At 37.4% G+C, this 24,046-nt stretch overlaps 1 protein-coding gene across 1 annotated transcript; it reads left to right on the forward strand.

Annotated features, from left to right (window-relative positions):
* Nucleotides 1-1,289: 1,289 nt before the first annotated feature.
* On the forward strand, nucleotides 1,290-15,473 carry LOC134675965 (tektin-B1-like). Its single transcript, XM_063534293.1, has 7 exons — nucleotides 1,290-1,433; nucleotides 2,454-2,578; nucleotides 4,552-4,768; nucleotides 5,869-6,083; nucleotides 7,488-7,710; nucleotides 8,212-8,435; nucleotides 15,150-15,473. Exons 1-7 carry the CDS (start codon nucleotides 1,353-1,355, stop codon nucleotides 15,340-15,342), a joined length of 1,278 nt encoding a protein of 425 aa, XP_063390363.1. The 5' UTR covers nucleotides 1,290-1,352; the 3' UTR covers nucleotides 15,343-15,473.
* The last annotated feature ends 8,573 nt before the right edge of the window (nucleotides 15,474-24,046 follow it).

Consider the following 24,046-nt stretch of genomic DNA (forward strand, 5'->3'; position numbering starts at 1 on the left):
AATGAATGTCCTGCGTCACCTATTTGGAATTAAACATGGACGTCACGACAATGAGTGTCCAACTGTCCAAGTGTACTTAAAAAATAAATAAAGAAATTCGGGCTGAGTTTCACAAACAACTAGTATGATATACCTATACTTTATTCTTAGTCTTTAAACTTTGAACCCAGCTTAAAACCAATACAACTTACCTAGGAGTGTTTGTCTTGCGCTCGTGGTTGTGTATAAACAACTAATATGCAAAGTGCATTTAGGAATAAGCATAAAAGAGTTAGAGTTAGAAAGGAATGTAAGGAGGTACTCACGTTTAGTAGTTTTGTAAGAAAATTGGACTTATCTGATTCAACTTCAAAGCTGCGCTACACGCTTACAACTAGTTCTGGAAAACAAGAAATGATTGTAATGAACTAAACGTTTGAAATAATATTTAGGTGTTTATTGTTGTATGAGCATTTGAGTAAAATAAAATAGAAGGAACTTATGTTAAACCGTTTTATGCGCAAGGGAGATATTACGGTGCTTATGCTACGAGTCATTGTCCTTTACATATCAAATTAACTTGCACATAGACTCCTGCAAAACCCTTGATCGTTTCATTTTATTTATTTATTTAGTAACAGTTATGCTTATAATGCGACCACACGCAACTGGACCATTCCTTTTAACATGGGCCAGGAAAACGTTAAAATGAGGAGATGCCTTTCTTTTAGTTTAGTAAATGAAATACTCTTACCTTCCCATTTTTGCGTAATCTAAAAATATAAGCGTTGAGAACTGCGTAAGGGTGGTATTCCACCTGTCCAATTTCTTTCTCTCTCAATAAAGCAAAAGGCGCCCTCAATAACTTTACGTATATAATTTTATGTATCATTGTACCTATGTATTAAATTATGTTTTCTATTGATTCTACGTATTTATTTACTTATCACCCGGAAATGTGGAAAAAATTGTCAGTGTCAGGTGTCAATTGTCAGCGTAGTGAGATACATGTGAGATAGACGCCAGGTTCTATTCTATTGCCCTCTAATTGGGCAACCGTATCCGGAAACCTGGCGCGACAACCTGACATGTGCTGCCAACCGTAATTGTGGTACGAGTATATCTCGTAACAGTCATTATTAAATATCAACTGGAATATTTATATCGTTTAAAATACAATGCTTATGCAACGCAGTTCCCTACGTACTGATAAACTTTTTACACAATAACACTGCACTGGCCATACGTAAAAAAGTGTTCGAAAAATTACTCTCTTGCCACACTTCAAAAAATTTATGACTGAATGTTTTTGCGTATTTAATACATCTATTTTATATTCTTACTTATTTGTAAATTAAAATAATAATTGGACAATGCAGTCGGTTGTGACCTTCGAAAAACCATTACCTCATTTAAGCTTGCCGGATTGGGATGCTCGTCTCTACGGGCTAAAGGTAAATACAATATTGTTTTGTTTAAATTGTAGTTACAGTGTAGGACAACGCGAGAAAGATGATATTTTAGGTAATTTTTACAAACTCTATACACCCTGGCAGGCGTGGCTCACTCCGCGATTTCGTCGCTTTGCTACAGGTAGCTAAAAGTACATCCGTTCCACACCAATTTTGGGGAAAGCCATAGGCCGCGCGTGGCGCTGTCGTCACCTAGCGGCCATATCTGTGCTGATCGTAACAGACGCGTTTTGTTAGAGAGTGAGTACTATTATTTATTCTGTGACCCTGACAATAAAATAACTGCATTCCCGTTGCCAGGGAGGGTTTTGGATTAATACTGAGCAACTTTTACAAATATAGGACCAACCCCAAAATCGAAAAAAAAAATTACCCTCCCATAAAAATGGACCAGCCAAAATGTATGAAACAACCAAATTATTTTTTCGCGATTTCGGGGTTGGTCCCATAGTAAAAGTAGCTCAGTATAATTCCAAAACCTCCCTGGCAACGGAAATGCAGTTATTTTATAGCCACCCTATACTATAACCGAATATCGCTTTTTCTGTTTATGGCACTTTTCTGTCTAATACCAATAACCTAAATTTAACTACGAACGCTATATAGAACCTGAACGTTTGCCATGAAACTTCATATAGCCTTGAGCATGTTTGTGAAATGATAAATCATTGTCTCGATAGGCCCGCCGTCCCAATCGTTTTGAGGTCGTCCTGATTTCGGCTTCAAAATTAGAAAAGTTTTCCTTGTCCCTAGCTATGTCAGTGAAATTGCCTCGCAAACAGGAATCGAAAAGCTCCCTCGACATTGAGTGTATCTATTTACCTTTGACGCTAAATCGACAGAGGTATTGTGAAGTTTATTCAACCAAATTGAGTAGATATAATTAATTGAAAACATTGTTCGAGGAAAATCTAATTTGTTCAAGTATTTCAAACAACAGGTAACAAGTCGGCTGGCGTGGTATACATATAGGTACTATTTATGAAACATTTCCCCCTGTAGGTGACAGCAGATACCCGGAGAGCAGACGCTTTCGATTTTCGTCACAGCGCCCACCAGCTTAGGAATGAGACCAGGATCAAGACTGATTGGGACAGCTACCATAACAACAACCGTCTTAGAGCCAGGTAACCGTTACAACAATTTGATTTAATCGAATCTAGTTTCATATTCATTTATTATTTATACAAGGGGTCGTCCAGAAATCATGTGATCGTTTGGAAGGGGGGTGGGGGTAAGAAATATATCACGAATGATCACGATGGGGCAGGGGGGGGTCAGAGAAGATCTTGTGTCAGGGAGGGGGTTGTGTTAAAATCACCAAATATCACCAAGGGGGAGACGGGTCAAAAATAGGCCAAAAATGATCACATGATTTCTGGACGACCCCCTAAGTTGTCGTGTATAATCCTAGACAACTTTTCGTCTCTATTTGCGTGTTATAAATAAAGTAAACGAGCCTGGGGGCGTATTCAAATGTAAGTAATATGGTACCTACATGATATTAATCCTGCTGTCTCGCTCCTACTAAATTATAGTGAGTGTAGTGTGGGACGCGTACTAGGTTTGATATCAAGTTGGTATTTTATTTTAAAGTATGAATACCCTTAGGTACCTACAGCCTACAGTAGACAATTTACATAACTTACGTTCTCAAACGACGCTCTTCAAGTTGGGTTAACCGCTTGGATATCACAGGCTTTCCATGCTCTGAGTTGTTTCATCAACGAAAATGAAATTTTATACGTCAGAGGAATTAATTTAATATATTACGGTCGAATTTTGCTTGCAGAATTCAGTATGGTGTGGCATTATATACCTCTTGTTCGACGTTAGTAATATGAAAAGGGACAGAACTTGATATTTAGGGGTGAATTTGTAACAATTGAGCGCTCGATATGAAAGATCATATACATATTTCATTCCTTTTGCACAAAAACGATTTATCAAATCTCGTAAAATAGTTGCCATTTTTTCTACAAGCTTTTATTGCTGTTCGTACTTTCCACTCCCAAAGGATTGTTACTCGTATCGTCAAAACGAATTTTAGGATCCCAAACTAGTGGGATTTACCTACTACATAGTAGTACTAGTAGTATTACATGCACTCTTTGACGAACAATAATTATTTGATTTAGAAGGGGGCAAAATTGTTTTCACCACACCAGCTCGGAAAGGCTTACTTTACACTTCAAAAACTCATAGCAAAGTTGCATTTTATTCACATGTGAGGCAAAGTAATCAAATGCAAATTTTGAGTTGTTTTGTCATGTTTGCTGGTAGAATTGACTTTCAAATGATGATTTAGGATGATAAATATTTAATAACATTCATTTGGATTTGATTTTGTTTGATATTTTACATTTAATATTTGCTTCGGGTTGTTGTGGTGAAAAATTTTGTGTTTCACTCGGGGACAAATTTTGTTTAACCCTCGTACTTTGAAACCCTCGCAACGCTCAAGATTCCATTTTTGGAATCTTTCGCTTGCTCGGCTATCAATATTAGCACGAGCGGTTAAACAACAACTTGTAAAACAAATAACTATTTAATATTTCTAATATTGATAACCGAGCAAGCGAAAGATTCCCAAGTTGAGCGAGCGTAGCGAGTGGTTCGTAAAGTGGAATCTTGAGCGTTGCGAGTGTTTCATGGCACGAGGGTTAAACAAACTTACACTACCTACATACTGACAGGAGTAGACGAGATAAATATTATATTTTATCCTTTTAGAAGTTGGGAATTTCTTTACCAATAACAAACAAAATGATAATAAAAACAACATTAAAATTAAAACTAAAATTTAACTAATCTTAAATTAACTTATAAGTAGGTAAAAAATGCTCCCTAGGTCACCTTCGTTTGTTATGGTGCCCAGGAGGCTGGCAGCGTTTCCTTTTTGGATGGCCAGGCTTATTATCTGGCCGAGTTAGCTGCCAGCCCTCAGGTCACCTGGGGTGTCAAAGAAGTCGGTTTTTTACCTCATGTATTTTAGAATACTTGTATTAAAATACGTGTTGATTAGGATTAAATACTTTTTTAGTTTTATTCTCCAAAAGCCATAGACAGACGCTAGTACTAAATAATTTCCTCCTTCCAGGGTATACGAGATAGAACAATGGCGATCAACTCTCCAGGAACTTCTAGATCGTATAGACAGAGAAATGAATGCGCTGAAGGAAGAAAAGGCATCTACGGAAAGAGAGTTGGAACAGCTAAACTTGCCTCTTTTAGTTTGTTCCGAATGTCTTTCCAACAGAGATGGCAGAAGAAGCACGGAGTTAACTTATGATCTTGCTGATACTGAATTAAAGAAGGTATGTACCATATATGGTTGATCTTTTAGCAACTGCTTTACCACGTAATCGCATAATTATCTTTATGTATGGTAAACATCATATTAAGTACCGTAGACCGGGGTGACTTTGGAAAATTTGGGGTTACTTTGATAGATTTAAAACGGCCATAGAATTACCATTATTCATTATTTACTGAAAATGTTCCTGTAACTAGTTAGATTACTATACATTCATATTCACCTACTGTAAAAAATCTCGCATAAATATACAGGTTGATTTCGGGGTCGTGGAGCAAGAGAGCCAGACATCATACAGAATCCAAAGAGGAGCCTAATGATGTTGTTAATTATTGTTTATCAACAATAATGATGATTATTTTCCAGATGACAAGTAGGAAAAAACATTTTTGTATACAATTTGGTGACCCTACTCAATGTGACGTCTTGTCGCTTTCCATACAGCGTATGTCAAAAGTCATAGGGTGACCATAATAACTTAGTATAACATTAATTTACTTGAAAAATGAGAATAATTAAAGTAATTATCTTTTAATCAAATACTACCATATGATAATGTGGATAATTTACAGAGTCAGAAAAAGTGGTTCTGGATCACGACCCAGAAATCAACCTGTATATTATGGCTTAAAAACTAGTATTTTAAAGTCGCCCTTGCACTTGAAAGTCACCCCGGTCAATGGTATATAAAATTCCTTCGCCCCAAGCGGTAGAAATTTTACAATCATAAATAATGATAATAATTTCAGCCTATATACGTACCACTGTGGGCACAGGCCTCCTCTCATGCGCGAGAGGGTTTAGGCTATAGTCCCCACGCTAGCCCAATGCGGATTGGGGACTTCACATACACCTTTGAAATTCTTGGCAGATGCAGCTTTCCTCACGAATCTCACGATGTTTTCCTTCAGCCAAAAACTACTGGTAAATATCAAATGTTATATCGTACATAAGTTCCGAAAAACTCATTGGTACGAGCCAGGATTTGAACCCGCGACCTCCGGATTGAAAGTCGGCTGTCATATGCACTCGGCCACCACCGCTTTCAATCATAATCAACCGTAATCTACTATCACCACTTATACGAATCACCTTCCACAGGAACTGTGTGTAACAGAGAGCAATAAAAAGATGCTGATCGATCGGTGTCAGTCAGCTTGGGAGAAAATTAACAAACTAGAGGTCGTAAAGTTTAAGCTTCAGCTGGACCTCAACGATAAGAACGAAGCCCTCCAAATTGACAAGGACATGCTCAGTCTGGATAAAGATTGCGCCAACATTACGTATAAGACGGATTCTCTAAAAACCCCAAAGAGGTTGGTGTCTTTTGTTTCCATTATCATTTATTTATTTCATGAATGTGGTACAATAAAGTAGTGTCCGACCGAAGGTTCGGTTTCGGTTTCGGCCAGTTTCGGCCAAAAAATCATGTTTCGGCTGTAGTTTCGGTTTCGGCCAAAAAACGGCCGAACCTTTCGGCCGGGCCGAAACTTACGAATCGGTACTTCGTACTATGAAACTAAACATCTGACAAAGATCAAAAGTTGGGGAACAAGTAGGACAACAATATTAATATACTGATTTATGTATACATACATAAATTAATTGATTTATTATTTATTAATTGTATAAAATACAATTCCCCTAATCAAGGCGTCACTGGACGGGTGACGCAGTCTTAATGTGTATTAACTCGTGGAGTGGCCAAGTTGAAGAATAGCAACTTTCGTAGGACTAAAAAGGTTTAATACCGATAAGTGGTATTGTTGGAATCAGCATGGTCTACTGATTATCAAAATGCATGTTGTCGTTTCATAAAGTGGTGGAATGTGTTTCTATGACGTCATAAAGTCGGCAGTACAAATTTGTAAACTATTTTCTGTTAAACATACCATGTGGGGTACCAAATGTAAGGGCTATGTGAGTAGATTACAAATGTATAACATAGTCTAACATGTTCACCACTTGGCCTAACAAATTATTAGAAATTATATTCGGTCCTACGAAAATTGTAAATAAGGTAATTTCCACGAATTGGCCTCTCCTCTAAAAAGCGGTTTTGTGACATATTTTCAACGGTTTTCACAAGTCTACAAAAGGTTCGGTTTCGGTTTCGGTTTCGGCCGAAACTGGGGCCAAAGCCGAACATTCGGTTTCGGTTTCGGTTTCGGCAAAAAAACATGTTTCGGTCGGACACTACAATAAAGATGTAATAAAAACAACAATTTTTGAACAGTATATCCTGCCTGAATAGTCATAGAAATATTGAATATTACCTATAACTATGACTAGATGCAGCATGCAAAATGAATACAGTTACGACCTAGTCACGACGTTCTGTAGTTATAGGCCACAAATTAAAAAGTCCTAATTAAAAAAAAAACACGGCCAAAGCACATGGGGGGGGGGGGGGGCATGCTCAGTGTAGGATTCCGTATAGTAGAATACAGAATTCAAAGGAATTCAGAAAAAAAGGTTGCATTTAACTTCCTCGTTGATCATTTAAGTAAGTAACTTGTAAAAGAATTCTGGGAAAAGTCGCATAGGTTTGTACGAGTACACGATTTACATGAACTATTATTGTCAACCGATTCACTTTGTAATTATTTGCTAAGTGGTTGGCTGTAACAGAACAGATTATTTAAATGGATCTTGGATTCAAGCTAATAAGTACTACTAAAACCTTTATTACGATCATGATCCCGCTAAAAATATTTCAGAATGATAACCGGCGAACAATGGCTAGACCGATGCGAAGCCACAAAAAAAATGGCAGTAGATGAACTTCAAGAAACTCTAAGCCTCCGAGAGTCCCTCTTTGTAGCTAGAGGGCGCGCTAGGAACCTCCTGCAAGCTCAAAAGGACGCCACTAATTACATGATGCGTAGGCGTGTCTATGATACGCAAAGGGCTAGGAATGAATTAGAATGGCAGAAACTAAAGGTAATAATATATTTGTAGGGTTCCGTACCCAAAGGGTAAAACTAGGACTCCGCTGTCCGTTTGATGTATTTCTGTTGCCGCTATAAGAACAAAATACTAAAAACAGAATAAAATAAATGTTTAAGTAGGGCTCCCATACAACATTACAAACGTGATTTTTTTGCGTAATGGTACGGAACCCTTCGAACTTCGAAATAAAATACAACAGCCAATACGCCTGGCCGGGGGACTGGTACAAAATGAGAATGAACCTGTATTTGTGGCCGGCGAGGATAAATAAAAAAACCGGGCAAGTGCGAGTCGGACTCGCCCACCGAGGATTCCGTACTTTTACGTACCTATTTGTTGTTATAGCGGCAACTTCTGTTTAATACATCATCTGTGAAAATTTTAACTGTCTAGCTATCACTGTTCATGAGACGGACAGTGGTTAGTAATAATAAGTCCCGTTTTATCCTTTGGGTACGGAACCCTAAAAAGAAAAGCTTGTCCACTTTCCAGATGGAAGAAAATATGGACAAACTGGCCACAGAACTAAAAGTAATGGGGGAGCAATTTACCGACAAGGTAAACGCGTTAAAAGTGGCAGAGACCCGCCTGGAGACTCGAGGGTACCGACCAGGCTCCGAGCTGGCTGCAGACGAGGCCGATATCGGGTTGAAGGAGGAAGTGCGCAATCTAAGAGAAACTATCAGGCAGTTGCAGGAAAAACTCGACTGTGGCAAGTAAGTTAAGAGTTAAGTCCGACTAGTACAAACCAGGGATGTTGCGAATATTCGCATCCGCATCCAAGGAACTTCTGGATTATTTTCAACATCCGCATCTGCATTCGCATCAGCATAAAATCGATGCGGAGCTTATGAGGATGCGGATGTCGAACAAGTCGGTACAGGAATGTCTTAGCGGCGGCGTAAGTGCTAGGTATTTTCGTCATTACCTATACTCGAAATCGTCTAGATCCAGAAAAGTCGGCTAAGTTACTGTTTATTATTTATAACGTACCTATATTCTTGTTCAAATACTAAGCGTTTCGGTTTTTTTAGTAAGAATGACAAAAAATTTAATATTTGATGTTTTTTAAGTACCTATATTTGACATCCGCATCCGCATCCGCGGATGTGAGCCTTTAAATATCCGCGGAAATGAAAAAATCTGCATCCGCAACATCCCTGGTACAAAAGCAACACACCTTATTACAAAAGGCATAAGGTCCACCGATGTACAGTTAACAGTGTGGACGATGGTCCCTAGCGAAGCGAAGTGCGTGGTTGAGAAAATAAAAGCGATGTCAGAAATATAAACTTCGCGTTCCCAATTTTTTTATCTTGACTAAGTCATAGAATGAGTTAGCTAATCCAAACTACCATTTGCTCACAGCTCACAGTGCACTCAAACATGCATAGAATACTGAATAGTCGAAACCAGACTATAGGACCAAGAGCTTTGTAGTAGACATTAGATAGGTATATCTGCCAGACCAAGGTGCTCAAAAATATCTAAACATGCGCTTTATCTACACGAGCTCTGCTGCCGAGAAGTCTCAGGATGTCTCCTGGTCAGAAGCTGAAAATATGCAGCCTGAATATCCCTGACTTTAACCTTCTTACTACATTTTTGCGCTATTTTATTTACTATTACTCACTTCTAATGTTATTTTTCATATGTTATTCTCTTAATCATGTTATATATTTATACACTTCATATACACTTCACAAATTTTACACCACATTAATACAAGGAGCAGCGAGTAAAATCCAGGGTCGGTGTACGTCGGGAAGCACGACGGTGCAGCTGCTATTCACATCCGCAATCCTCTGGACCTGGATCGTATTGCTACTTCTGGTATCGGAAATGCTGTGCTGGCGACGACGGCTGCTGACAATTCAGATCATTCAGAAGAGAAGCCTGTGTGTTTACATCGAATTCTCAAACTTTAGAGCTGTCTTAGGAAAAAGTAGCCCAATTTGCTCGCTTATTCGACCATGCTTATTTATTTTATGTTTAATGTGCACATTATTTACACTAAAAAAATATATACAATTACATCAACACCAACTTACCTACACTCACACACCAATTAGTATATACACACCCAATATCATAGGCTACAATTATAAATATCAAGTGCATCCGCCGCCGCAATTCTACAACAACCTCGCACTTAACCGCCGCTTTATTAAGCCATGGCCGGACTAGACATAGGAAATGAACTTGACAATTCATTCCCTGTAAACTGCCATGTTGTAGAATCTGCGGAGCACTGTTTGAATATCATAAAACCTAATTTTTCTATCAAAGTTCTTACGCTTAACATCAGAAGCCTTCAACACAACTTTGATCAGTTTCTTGTAACATTCAACCGACTAAAGATAGTTTTTGACGTTGTTGTCCTAACAGAATGCTGGCTGAAGGAGGGCTCGATTATAGGACAGCTCGATGGTTACTCCTCATACCGCACTGTAAGATCTCACAATCAAGCTAGCGGAGTAGTCGCTTATGTAAGGAAAAATTTAAATGCCACAGTCACCGAACCAGTTATACAGAATGCAGACAGTCTTTTTATACATGTTCCGGAACGTTTTTCTTTGCTGGGCTTATACCGTTCCCCCTCTTTTGTAAACCCTATCCCATTCATTCACTCATTAGATTCTTTCATAAATAATTACTCTCTAAATCAAAACTGCTTTATAGTTACGGGTGATATTAACATTAACATCAACTCTCCCTGTTCTGACACCCATGCATCCGAGTATTTATGTGTTTTGGCTAGTCTGGGGTTTATGCCTGCAATTGATAAACCTACGAGGAATAATAGCTGTTTGGATAACTTCTTTGTAAGGTCAGTGAGGAATTTTGCGTCGGTGGTCTGTGCCTCTGACATTACAGACCATGATCTAATTATGATCGGTATCTCAATCCCCAATAAGGTTAATATTACAAAGCCATCCAAAACTGTGATCAGCCAGGATTTTGAAGCCATCGGAGCGGCGCTTAAAGAAGAAAACTGGCACACGGTCACTAGTAAAACATCAGCTAATGAAGCCGCAGAAGCCTTTTACTCCATATTGTCTAACCTACTTTCAAAACATTCTTCATGCAGATCAATTAGTAATTCAAAATTTATTATAAAACCCTGGATGACTCCAGGCTTGATTAAATGCTCTAGAGTTAAGGACAAACTACATATCAATCACAGGAAAGACCCCCATAATGAAATAGCCAAAATAACTTATACTAGATATAGAAATCTTTATATAAGTATTTTACGAAAAACCAAGGATGATTATGACCGGAAACAACTTTTGGATAATAAAAAACACCCGAGGAAACTTTGGAGAATTATTAGAGACATATCTCACCTAAATCGGGATAGGCAAACACCCCATGAACTAGCCACCATCAAGCCAAATTTTTCTGACTCCCTAAATCACACCAATGAATTCTTCTCCTCAGTGGGCAAAAACCTTGCAAATGTTATACTCTCTGAAAAAAACAAGAGTGAGGCCACACTTGCGACTGAAGTAGCCTTAGCAAACTCCCCTCTTAGATCAATGTTCTTAAATCCTACCGACGATACTGAAGTAGAAAAATTAATCATGTCCTTAAACCCTGATTGCGCGTCCGGTATTGATAAACTAAACACACGTATTTTAAAAAAACCTAAAAAACTATATCGTCAAACCACTTGTACATATTTTTAACCTCAGCATTTCATCGGGTACTTTTCCGGAGTGCTGGAAAGTAGCTGCAGTAGTTCCCGTTCATAAAGGAGGTGACAAGAGCCTCCCCGGGAATTATCGCCCAATTTCTCTTCTCAGCAGTCTGTCTAAAATGCTGGAAAAGATTATTAATAATCAACTAATCAACTTCCTTGAATCTGAACACCTACTCTCTCAAAGACAATATGGCTTTCGGAAAAAGAGATCTTCTGAACAAGCCGCCACTTTACTGGTTAACCTTGTCTCGTCCTATCTTGACAGAGGAGAATCCTGCGTGGGAATCTTCCTAGATATTGCCAAGGCGTTTGACACTGTGTCAATTCCGATTTTACTAAGGAAGCTTGAACTATTAGGCATTCGCGGTATCGCATGGAACTGGTTCCAAAGCTACCTTACAAACCGGAAGCAGTGTGTAAGACTCGGCACTTTAGTCAGTGATTCAGCCCCGATAACCTTCGGTGTGCCACAGGGAAGCGTCCTCGGACCCACTCTATTTCTGATCTACCTCAATGACTTAATCTCTCTACCCGTCAGTCAGGCAGAAATTATCTGCTACGCAGACGACACTGCTCTGCTGTTTCACGATGTCTCCTGGGCTCGTTGCTTCGCGATAGCAGAGACAGGTTTGACTGTGATTGCCATGTGGCTCGCTGACAACCTGCTTTCACTTAATATTTCAAAAACAAAATACTTATGTTTTCATAAAACGGCCTCTTCTGCCCCCAGCTCGCGACCAGATCTCAAGCTTTCTTGTGGCAGTACAGAGGATGACCCTGCTATTCACTCGAGTAGAGTTTTCGATGTGGTTAGTAATTGTACCACCGTAAAGTACCTGGGCATTACGCTTGATGAAAATCTTAATTTCAAAAAGCACATCGAATTGTTGTCTGCTAGAGTCCGAAAGGTTGTTTTCATTATGAAGCTGCTACGAAATTCTGCTACGAAGGAGTTACTTAAGCTTGTTTACACTTCGATTTGCGAATCCATCCTATCATACTGCATTGGTGTATGGGGTGGCTCCACTAGCTCTGCACTACTGCCTCTCGAAAGGGCCCAAAGGTTTGTGCTCAAGGTCATGCTCGGGAAACCCGGGTTGTTTCCGACTGTTTCCCTTTATAAAGACGCGGATGTTCTTAGTGTCAGGCAATTATTGATCCTACGAGTTGCAACTCACATGCATCAAAAAACTATAAACTCTGAAGAATATTTAACCCTAATCCGTAATCGAGTCTTTAGAATTCCTACGCCCATCGTAAAAACCACATTCGCGAGGCGTTTTCCTAACTTCCTGCATCCGTATATTTACAATTCAGTAGTAAAGGCATGCAACATATCTGAAAAGTCTCCTCTTGAAGCAAAATTCATAATCAAGAACTGGTTGAAAGAACTTAACTATATTCGAACTGAGACGCTGTTGAAGGTCATCACCTAATCCCTCACATGATAACCATCTCTGTAGCCTTACGCCTTACACACACTTGCACTCACACACGCACACACACATACACACGCACCATCTTTTTCATTCCTTTTTTCTTTCTTTGAATTTCAAAATTTCCTTAATTATTAGTTTATTAGATTAGTTTCTTCTTAACCTTACAAATTGAAAACCCGGCTGCCACATCACAGGCGTAGCCTAGTGTGGGGCCACAGGATATATAAATATTGTCAACAAGGTTATTTGAAATAAATCTTATTCTTATTCTTATTCTTATTCTTATCATTTCGATAAAAGAGGCTTTGCTCAGGTATTTGTGAACACCTTGGTCGCTCCGGTATATCTGATAAGTACCGACGACTTTGTCCATCTTCAACTATTAATAACTCTTTGGTAGTATTTAATAAGTAAACAAAGTAAAGAAGAATCAGAAATGCTTAGTAAAAGATCTAGTGGAATGACTTGAATAGAATAAAATGTTAAATGTTTTAAATGTAATACCAGCGTTTTCCCAATAATACCTACAACCATGTGCCTTCGATAGGCACCATCGTTTCTCATTATTGGCCGTGCTCGAACATCGTTACCTATCGATTTCATGCATTAACTAAGCCCAGGGCTATTGGATGAACCATAACTAGATTTGAGCACAAAATAATGGTTCGCGGAAAGCATGTTACCTACATCGCTGACAGGATTATGCTGTGAAATGTAAAGTCCCACGGGGAGGGACTGCGGTTTTTATCATTTCTAAACTGGGAACTATTAATGACGTTTATTGGTTTTTGGGTTTACCCTTGAAACCATTATTAATACACGATGAACAGTTTTCCTCAAATGTAAGATAAATTATTAAAATATCCAAACAATCGTTGTCGATAAAATCTTTGGTTATGTGTGTTTATTGCAAATACATATGTACATTTGCTACACTGGCTATGTACTAACTTTTATTGCCAATATATGAACACGCACAGGGGTCGGTATGAATTCCAGTTAACTCGTACTTACCCCACTTAGCCACACTTGTTTTAGATATAAATAAATCACATTTTTGTTTCTTATAAAACATTATACCTATTCACAGATTTTTAGAACCAGTGAGATTCCGTATTTACAAAATTTTTTTTTTTAACTATTAAGCTTCAATTTACACGAACAGCATTATGAATTATGAACCAACGCGCCTAATTTTATTCTCGCTTGCGGGGTTCTAATGTGATGCCTAATAAATTATTCTTATCATGCAGGGTAGGTTCAGCCACTCTCGGAAGTCGCTGTACATTTTTAGTACTTTATCGTAGTTACAGTCAGAAGGCTACGGCAGACAAAAAAAACGTATATTTTTAAAAAATACAGTTAATTAATGATCGAGTTTTTCACTAGATGACAGCAACGTGGCGGGAGGTCTAGCTGTCATAACATAATCCACCAATCATGTTTAACCATGTTTTTTTAGGGTTCCGTACCCAAAGGGTAAAACGGGACCCTATTACTAAGACTCTGCTGTCCGTCCGTCCGTCCGTCCGTCCGTCCGTCTGTCTGTCACCAGGCTGTATCTCACGAACCGTGATAGACAGTTGAAATTTTCACAGATGATGTATTTCTGTTGCCGCTATAACAACAAATACTAAAAACAGAATAAAATAAAGATTTAAGTGGGGCCCCCATACAACAAACGTGATTTTTGACCGAAGTTAAGCAACGTCGGGCGGGGTCAGTACTTGGATGGGTGACCGTTTTGTTTTGCCTTTTTTTGCATTATGGTACGGAACCCTTCGTGCGCGAGTCGGACTCGCACTTGCCCGGTTTTTTATTGGTGGATTTTGACAGCAGCTGTCAAAAAGACCTCTCGTCACGGTGCTGCCATCTAGTGAAAATCTCGATCGCGGAAACCCTCATTAAGGTGCCAGTCACGGGACCTTTTGTAGCACGTTGAAAAACTCCTGACGAAACGGAGACGATAAAATTTAATATGTGTTTATGGTGAAAGGGTGTTTGTGTATTTTTATTAGGGTACGCTATATTTACGATTATCTCCAAAACAAATTGACCCATTTAATTGAGGTTTTCTGTAAACGATTTGTAATACAGCAACACGTCCTGACTGTACATCGATGGACCTTATTACAAAAAGTATAAGGTCCACTGATGTACAGTTAACGGTGTGGCCGATGGTGCACAAACAATGGTTCTTAGGTAGTTTTTATCAAACCAGATGGTTGGATAAAGGTATATATCAATTTAATATTTACCTACCTAACCGTAACCTTCAATTTTAGGGCTACGTACAACGCTCTCGAGGCAACATCTATCAAAATTGCCATGGATTTGGCTGACAAAAATCAGTCTTTGGAGACAGACACTCGCGCCCTGGAAATGAGGGCGGCCCTGGAGCCCAAGAAACCAACTGGCACCGACAAGAACCTGGTTCTCGCCAGCATGGCTGATGAAGTTCCCAAAACGGAACTTTAACAAGTTGATCAAAGATTCACGTAGGTTTCAACACAATTTTGGATTTTTTTACATGTCTTGACATCACTACGTCACGCACCTGTGACGTGACGGCAAAATCGCTAAATAGTAGCAGCAAAAGTACTTACTTTTATAAAAATACATATAATAATAAAATATTTAGTAAGTAGATAAGTATAACTACTAAAAACGAAAACAAAAAAATTGTCGTTCTCGTGTTAACAACACTTTTTACACAACTATTTGATCACCTTCATGTCTCGAGTTTGAACTAAAAAATTACAAATTTACTGCCTGAAAAGTCACATTTTGGTTTAAGATTTTTTCCCCTTTCTCGCAATAATTTGGCAGTAATTTAATATTGATTTCCGTCTCGAGGCAATTTTCTCGGTCGCCGCCTGGAACATGTCTCGAGATCTTTCAAAAGTTACGAAATTGCCCATTTAACTTTTTCTTTTGTCAATCTAGGCACCGTATTTTGTTAAAATTATTAATGTTGCCTATTGTGTTATTATTTACGCACTAATAAATTATTAAGTAGGTATAGAACGATAAATATGTTTTTTATTTCTTATCAAAATACAAAAATAATGATCGAAAATGTTGCACTTGTTTTAATTTATAAAATAAGGTTGAGCCCAGGATGAATGGATGGACAAAACGAACTTTTCACTTCTCATGCTCAAAAAGTGCACCTTTATGTCGTGCGTAGATGACATAAAATCGCATTTTATGCTCTAGGTAGAGCATAAAAGTAAAATTTTCTTCTAAGACTAAGGTAATCGGTCTCAACAGCCAAACAGTTAAAACATATTGCACAATTTTACTGAGCAATAAAATTGTGTACCTAGATGACAAAACTTGTTTTACTTATTATTTTATTTTTGCTACAATTTATTAGAAATCCGTATTTTCTGTCATTAAATTTAGTAAATCACATAAAATAGGAGTCCATTATCGTTCAAAAATGCTCCGAAATGTTTGACTTGGTAGAAAATCAAGCGTCTGAATTTCTGATCTAATCACATGTTGAAAATTAAAAAAAAAATGTAAAAAGTTTTATACTCTTACTATATTATTTGCGGTGAGACAGACATTTCTAAGACAACCCGATCGATCGGAATTAAGTAGGTATTTGAATTCAGAGAGACAATCGGACTGTGTGAGGCTGGCTTTAAGCAGCAATTTCTGTACAGCGAAGTTGAATGAAATTAAAGTAATCACTTCAGCAAAAATGCTGTACCGAAATTGCTACAAAAGTTTCAATATCTGGTGATGACGTTAGGTAACTCATAACATTACGGATTTTCGACTTTGTAAATCAAAATTTCTCATTTCTTATCATATCTATCGTGTAATACGTATCTAACCGAGTTATACCATTTCTTAATAAGGTGGTAGCGAAGAGGTGATAGAGACAATTTAACGAATCAGTAAATGGATTCGGTATGTCCTACTTAAAATGCCTATCTCGTCGGTTATTTTAATCAGTGTCAGGGGGTGTTAAACCGTATCAATAAGATATCTTTAATTTTGAATACATATAATGACTTGGCAATCGCACATAATGCTTTACTCGTACCTAAATCGTAAATATGTATAATGCTCAAACTGCATGCGATTAGTAGTGCCATGCCTTATGGGAAACGGTCGCAGAGATAGTTCAGAGCCGGAAACCGCTACCAACTTTTAGTATGTTGTTGGGCATGGCATTGGGTCTCCAAAACTGCCGGGAGACGGCGGCGCGGGCCATCTACTTCCGCGGAATGACGTCATCAAAATGACTCCCGCTTCGTTGCGAATATTGCATACTGCACCCAAACTATGCATAGCACATACACGTGTGGGGTATTAAATGAAAGCCAATTAAATAAACTTTATTTTATTTATACAAAGTGTACCAAAATATGCAACAATTTAAGAGAAAATTACAAATAAATAAAAATTACGTAAAAAAATATTCGATTATTTGGGTTTTACAACCAAACCAAAAGTTGGACGATGAAGCAATGTACTACAACATTAAAGATGACGTCTCAAGCCATACACTGATATCAATAAAATCAAAATTTGACCAAATATGTGGAAATTATGCATCAAAATATAGATATTTGCCCATACAAATGCATAAAAGTTAAAAAAATCCAAATTGGTCATTTTCAGGATAATCCGCATAAGCTTCTAGTATGTTATAAGCAATATGACCTGGATTCTAAAACTGCCAGGAGACCATCTCTGTTGTTCCTCAGTTACAAATAATGACGTCATATAAATAATCACTGCCGAATTTCGCAAAATGTAAATTATAGCTATACCACGAGTCTCACATACACATGTGTTACATGTAATGAAAGGTTATTAAATGTATTATGATTCACCTAAACATTGTTTGTAAAAAAATGTACGGTTTCAGAGCTAGAAACAACGAAATACCACTTTTTATGGAAAAAGTAGATAGGTATCAATATTATAGCTAAACTAAAATCGTCAAAAAAAATTTGCGTATAATATTTGAAAAACCAGTTATTCAACTATATATCACAATTTAAATTTTACATTTCCGACAAAAACTGTGGAAGTTCTGGAAAAAAGCTAAAGCGCCCCAACAATTCTACCTTAATGCGCTCATATTGTGCAAAGAATAGTTCTAATTATCGAGTATTAAATGGATGAACATTACATAAAATACATGAAAACGACGTTTTCGAATGGAACCATAATTAAAAAAATAATAATTTACTTGATAAGTAAGCAAAATACTGTTTCTTTAAGTACCTAATCTCCTCCTTTCAAAGTCGGTTAAAATGTGGCTTTTGTGACCTGGGCTACAAAGACAAATAAATTGACACCTAATTTATCAAAATCAGTTCAGTACTTTCATGCAAACGGTACCTACACATGCACGCATAGATAGCAAATTCTGCCGTTGTCGGACAAAAAATTAAAATTCAATAATTAGACCTTTACTATATTATGGCCTGGCGTGGCTTGGCATCTAACGTTGAAACTCTCAGGCCGTAGATGTTAGCAGACCAGAGGGGTGACCTGTATTTCGGAGGATCAGAGGGAAAATTCTGCCAGCCTTCTCAGCTCAGCCTTGAAACCCTTGCACCACTCAAGATTCCACTCTTATAAGAATACCCAACTGGCGCGAAGTGGCGCAGAATAGGGCAGTGACGCTCTTTTGTGTCAGAGGTCAAGATCCTCTTTGGGTCACTGAGCCAGTGATGTATGTATGTATGTACGTATAAGGCTAATCGAGGCTTAAATATATAATTATGTATCGCATTAAGTTAACTGATATGGCATTTACCGAGATAAGGCATTTTGTATTAGGCATGTACCTACTTACTGGCATGTAACTTTACATTTCTCTAATAATGTAGCGTTAGGCCATGACAATAAGATTCTATTTGATATTAATATTTACCGCGACTACAGCAGGAACTGCTATCTACGTATGTAATTATGTATTTTTTACATGAAACAACTGAACTGATTTTGATAAATGAGGTGTCAATTTATTTGTCTTTGTAGCCCAGGTCACAAAAGCCACATTTTAACCGACTTTGAAAGGAGGAGATTAGGTACTTAAAGAAACAGTATTTTGCTTACTTATCAAGTAAATTATTATTTTTTTAATTATGGTTCCATTCGAAAATGTCGTTTTCATGTATTTTATGTAATGTTCATTCATTTAATACTCGATGATTAGAACTATTCTTTGCATAATATGAGCGCATTAAGGTAGAATTGTTGGGGCGCTTTAGTTTTTTTTCCAGAACTTCCACAGTTTTTGTCGGAAATGTAAAATTTAAATTGTGATATATAGTTGAATAACTGGTTTTTTAAATATTATACGCAACACTTTATTGACGATTTTAGTTTAGCTATAAAATTGATATACATCTACTTTTTCCATAAAATGTGGTATTTCTTTGTTTCTAGCTCTTAAACCGTACATTTTTTTTACAAACAATGTTTAGGTGAATCATACTAAATTTAATAACCTTTCATTACATGTAACACACATGTATGTGTGACTCATAGTATAGCTATAATTTACATTTTACGAAATTCGGCAGTGATTATTTGTATGACGTCATTATTCGTGACTGGGGGACAATAAAGATGGTCTCCCGGCAGTTTTAGGACCCAGGTCATATTGCCAATAACATACTAGAAGCTTACGCGGATTATCCTGAAAATGACCAATTTGGATTTTTTTAACTTTAATGCATTTGTATGGGCAAATATCTACATTTTGATGCATAATTTCCACATATTTGGCCCAATTTTGACTTGATTGATATCAACGTATGGCGTCAGACGTCGTCTTTAATTTTGTAGTACATTGCTTTAACGTCCGACTTTTGGTTTGGTTGTAAAACCCAAATAATTGAATATTTTTTTACATCATTTTGATTCTTTTGCAAATGGCTCTTAAACGGCTGAATATTTTGATACACACTGCATAAATGAAATATAGCATATTTAACTGGCTTTCATTCAATATCCCACACAATTTTGTGCCATGCATAGTTTGGGTACAATATGCAATATTCGCAACGAAACGGGAGTCATTTTGATGACGTCATTCCGCTGAAGTAGATGGCCGGCGCCGCTGTCTCCCGGCAGTTTTGGAGACCCAGTGCCATGCCCAACAACATACTAAAAGTTGGTAGCGGTTTCCGGCTCTGAACTATATTCCCATAAGGCATATGACTATACGTTTAATTATTTTTATTAGTTGACGATGATCCTTGTGTCATTATGCAGCCGTGCAATGGCCAAATCATTATACGTATTAAAAATTAAAGATATCTTATTGATACGGTTTAACACCCCCTGACACTGATTAAAATAACCGACTTGGTTTCCCATAACATCTCAAAACTTTTTTGTAGTAGAACAATTACACTGCGAGACTTGCATCTTTTTACATGTAATCTTTTTGATGGGATTCTTATTAGCTATTCCCAAAGGTTCCGTGTTTATTATTTTTGCTACGAAACCCTAAAATCCTTATCCAATTCTTATTACATATTAATGATTCGTCTGAGTCCATCAATCCACTTAAATGTAATTTAATTACTTATCAGTAAGGTTCAATCCTAGCACAACAATTTTCTGTTTTCATGTATTTTACATAAGAATAGTTTTGCTGTCTATGGACGGTCGAGTCCGTGCAACTGCAAACCATAACTTGGTACTACGCACCCTGCTGTGCTTTCAGCTATGGTTCATTGGAAAAAAAGAAGTATATAATCCGAGTCTGTCGACAGATCTCTACATTCAGCCTTCGTCTTCGTCACTGCACTGCTTTAGAAGTTCCTGAAAGTAAGTTGCCTGTTTATTTGCCTAAATTTTCATATTTTAGAAATTTACGTACGGAGTGTACGTGTACTTTTGCTTCAGCAGTAAGACGCTTGTTAGAGATTTTTTCCAGTTTGTAGATATATATGGTAAACACTGTAAACAGTGACATATAAAATAAAATTCGTTACGAGAATCTTTGAAACTACGTACTCCTTAAAAAACGTAATAAGTTATGGATTTTCAGGTGCATAAACATCAAGCAAAACATTTAAAGCACATAGGTGCAAAAATATGAAATACCCCGCGTCACCAATTATTACGGAGACCGAACTCTAAAAAAAAGGTTGCCATATTTCTTAAACAGTCTTCCAGAAAATATCAGGCTCGAGCCCAATAAAACTAGATTTAAAACAGCAGTAAAGCAGCACCTAATGAAAATGCTTGGGTGACAATTGCATGCCTGTGCCTGCAAATGTCACCCAAGTAAAGTAAGGTATATCTGATTATATTAGTTAAGTGTATGATGTTAGTTTTTATAATATTTTACATTGATTACGTATGTAAGTAATTATATCAGAGACTCGCACCTGCAGACAAACTGTGTAAACAGTTTTGCAGGGAACTGAATTAGATCGTAAGGTTATTTCTTGTATTAATAATAGTAATAAATAAATAATAAAAGGTGACTACGGTTTTGTAAGAAAAAATATATCTTTTAAAGTCGATAAAAATGTGGTCTATGTCACGCGTATCAAAAAAAACCGGGCAAGTGCGAGTCGGACTCGCGCACGAAGGGTTCCGTACCATAATGCAAAAACCGGCAAAAAAAAAACGGTCACCCATCCAAGTACTGACCCCGCCCGACGTTGCTTAACTTTATGAAACTGCACAACGTGCAGTGCAGTGTGTTGCTTAACTTTGGTCAAAAATCACGTTTGTTGTATGGGAGCCCCACTTAAATCTTTATTTTATTCTGTTTTTAGTATTTGTTGTTATAGCGGCAACGGAAATACATCATCTGTGAAAATTTCAATTGTCTAGCTATCACGGTTCGTGAGATACAGCCTGGTGACAGACGGACGGACGGACGGACGGACGGACGGACGGACGGACGGACGGACGGACGGACGGACGGACGGACGGACAGCGAAGTCTTAGTAATAGGGTCCCGTTTTACCCTTTGGGTACGGAACCCTAAAAAAACGAAATTGACACCAGCACTAATTTAACGCTGCGATGGAACGCACGAAGTAGGTAAGCGCATAATATATTTACCCGTAGGTACACCTACAACTACATAGTTATTATAGTAACAGCACCAGTCATGGGACATTTAAGAGGGAATTTGGAGTATTTGTGATATTTCCCTAAAACATGTGAATGGTCTACCGCTTAGCGTATTGAAAGATGAAAGTCCTACTCGTCTTTCATGTTTCAGGCGTGTTGTATCAAAGATACTGCAATGAGTTTCCACATACTTATGTAACAAATTAAAACTATGCTATTTTTCTCCAGTCATGGACACCAAAGCTCCAGTAATGGGCCCCCCAGTAATGGACACTGCTCTATCAGTATAAAATATTGAAATAGGTCATCAGATCTGGTCCATGTTATCATAATATTGCATTATCATCCGATTTGCATATTTAATTACGAATACAAAATTTCAACTCAATCGGAAAACGGGAAAGTGGCTCAAACTTGGCTACCAAGATTTGACCCACACTAAAAAACGATATTAATTTATCCGAAGTCCGAGCATACCTCCTGGTTGACATATTTCGTAACTACATTTTACTTCTGTATTGTTTAAACATGAAATGATGGCATGGCAAGCATCATTATGTAAATTTCCCATTATAGGAGGTATGCAGTTTTACAGCTCCTATAATGGGATTGGGCCAAATACCACTATTTTTTTACCTCTGTGGACTCACAACATAGTATGTTGTATACCTTATCTCATGGTAAATGCAATTAACAAAACTCATTTTAGTTTTCATCAAGTATTAATTAATTAAAATTTAATAAATTAACTCACCTCTCTTAGCGAAGTTGTTAAGAATTCGTAGTGGTATTTTTTTTCAGTGACACGAGAACTTTTGGGTTGACGCCAATTTCTTAAAAAACAACCAAATTTAATAAAAATTCAAACTGAAACAGCTCTAGGACTCTTATTTATGATAATATACAGGCAGTGTTTATAAACTACTTTTAGACACTTATTTTACAGGATTTGTGTTTTTTTGTCCCATTACTGGTTCCACGCCCATCATAGGGTACACTACTATATACATTTAACACGTTAATTTAGCTACATACCTACCTTTTCCGTTGTCATATAATTTTAAGAAGTCGCACTGCAGTGCAGGCACGTATAAAATAGAGATTTTAGATAGAAATTAAATAGTGTTTAATGGTTTAATGCGGAAACCTAAAAAAAACATATGAAGAATCAATCATAAACTCGTCATGAATTCCGGCATTATTTCGAATTTATCATTTTAATTTAGGAAGTGTTCTTACCATGTAGGTATTAAGCTCGATATGTGAACGATCGAACGATTAAGTAGATCCGCTTCCTAAATGACGCAAGTTTATTTCGATCTATTCTCTATACAATACTCCTATTGCTGTTACATGCATAGATCGTAAGCAGTCGCAGAGCAATGAATGTGAAAACGTTGGCTGCTCGAAAGCTTATTGTATTACTGCGTAGCTGCAGGTTATTTACATTTGACTTTTTGCCTGTCAACGCGGAAGTTAAATTACTTCTGTCGAAATGAAGGGCCATTCTGTTAAAAAACATAAAGCAACGGCACAAAGTTGAAATCAACTTCTCTATAAAACGATGAAGCCGCCAGGACCGTGCCATCAAAATTACGTTCGCCGATATTGAAATGCGTACCTTAATTTTCACCTTGTAAATTTTCGTTGATTACTCTTAGTTGAATTCACAGTAGCGATTATTTGAAGGTGTAAATGTTATGGAATAGCCCCGGGAGTATCATCCGAACAAGTATTCAGGCGCCCGAGGCACTGAAGGCCGGCTGGCTTAAGCGCGAAAGTATTGAGTGGACAAGACAAACCACGATTGTTGTAACAACTTCACTTTGTGACTTTACTATTAGTATTAACTGTATTAGTATTAGACTAATATTTATTACTAAGTTGTTGCTAAAACCACAAGATCATATATATTATTATGTACTTAAATATTAACTAAACAATGCTGTAAATTTTTTTTATGTGTTGGTAGGTAATCAAAATATGCCTTATACTTACTTGGCAGTTTTAACATTAGGATTTTTCGAAAACAAAATATTTATGTGATACCAGGAAAAACTTTTGTGGTTTTTAGGGTTCCGTAGCCAAATGGCAAAAA

Source organism: Cydia fagiglandana, chromosome 2 (assembly GCF_963556715.1).
Source record: "Cydia fagiglandana chromosome 2, ilCydFagi1.1, whole genome shotgun sequence".
NCBI lineage: Eukaryota > Metazoa > Arthropoda > Insecta > Lepidoptera > Tortricidae > Cydia > Cydia fagiglandana.

Coding starts and splice junctions, on each gene's coding strand:
- LOC134675965 (XM_063534293.1), top strand. CDS start 1,353: ATGCAGTCGGTTGTGACCTTCGAAAAACCATTACCTCATTTAAGCTTG. Junction 6,084..7,487: donor TCTCTAAAAACCCCAAAGAG/GTTGGTGTCTTT, acceptor AAAATATTTCAG/AATGATAACCGGCGAACAAT. Junction 7,711..8,211: donor TAGAATGGCAGAAACTAAAG/GTAATAATATAT, acceptor TCCACTTTCCAG/ATGGAAGAAAATATGGACAA.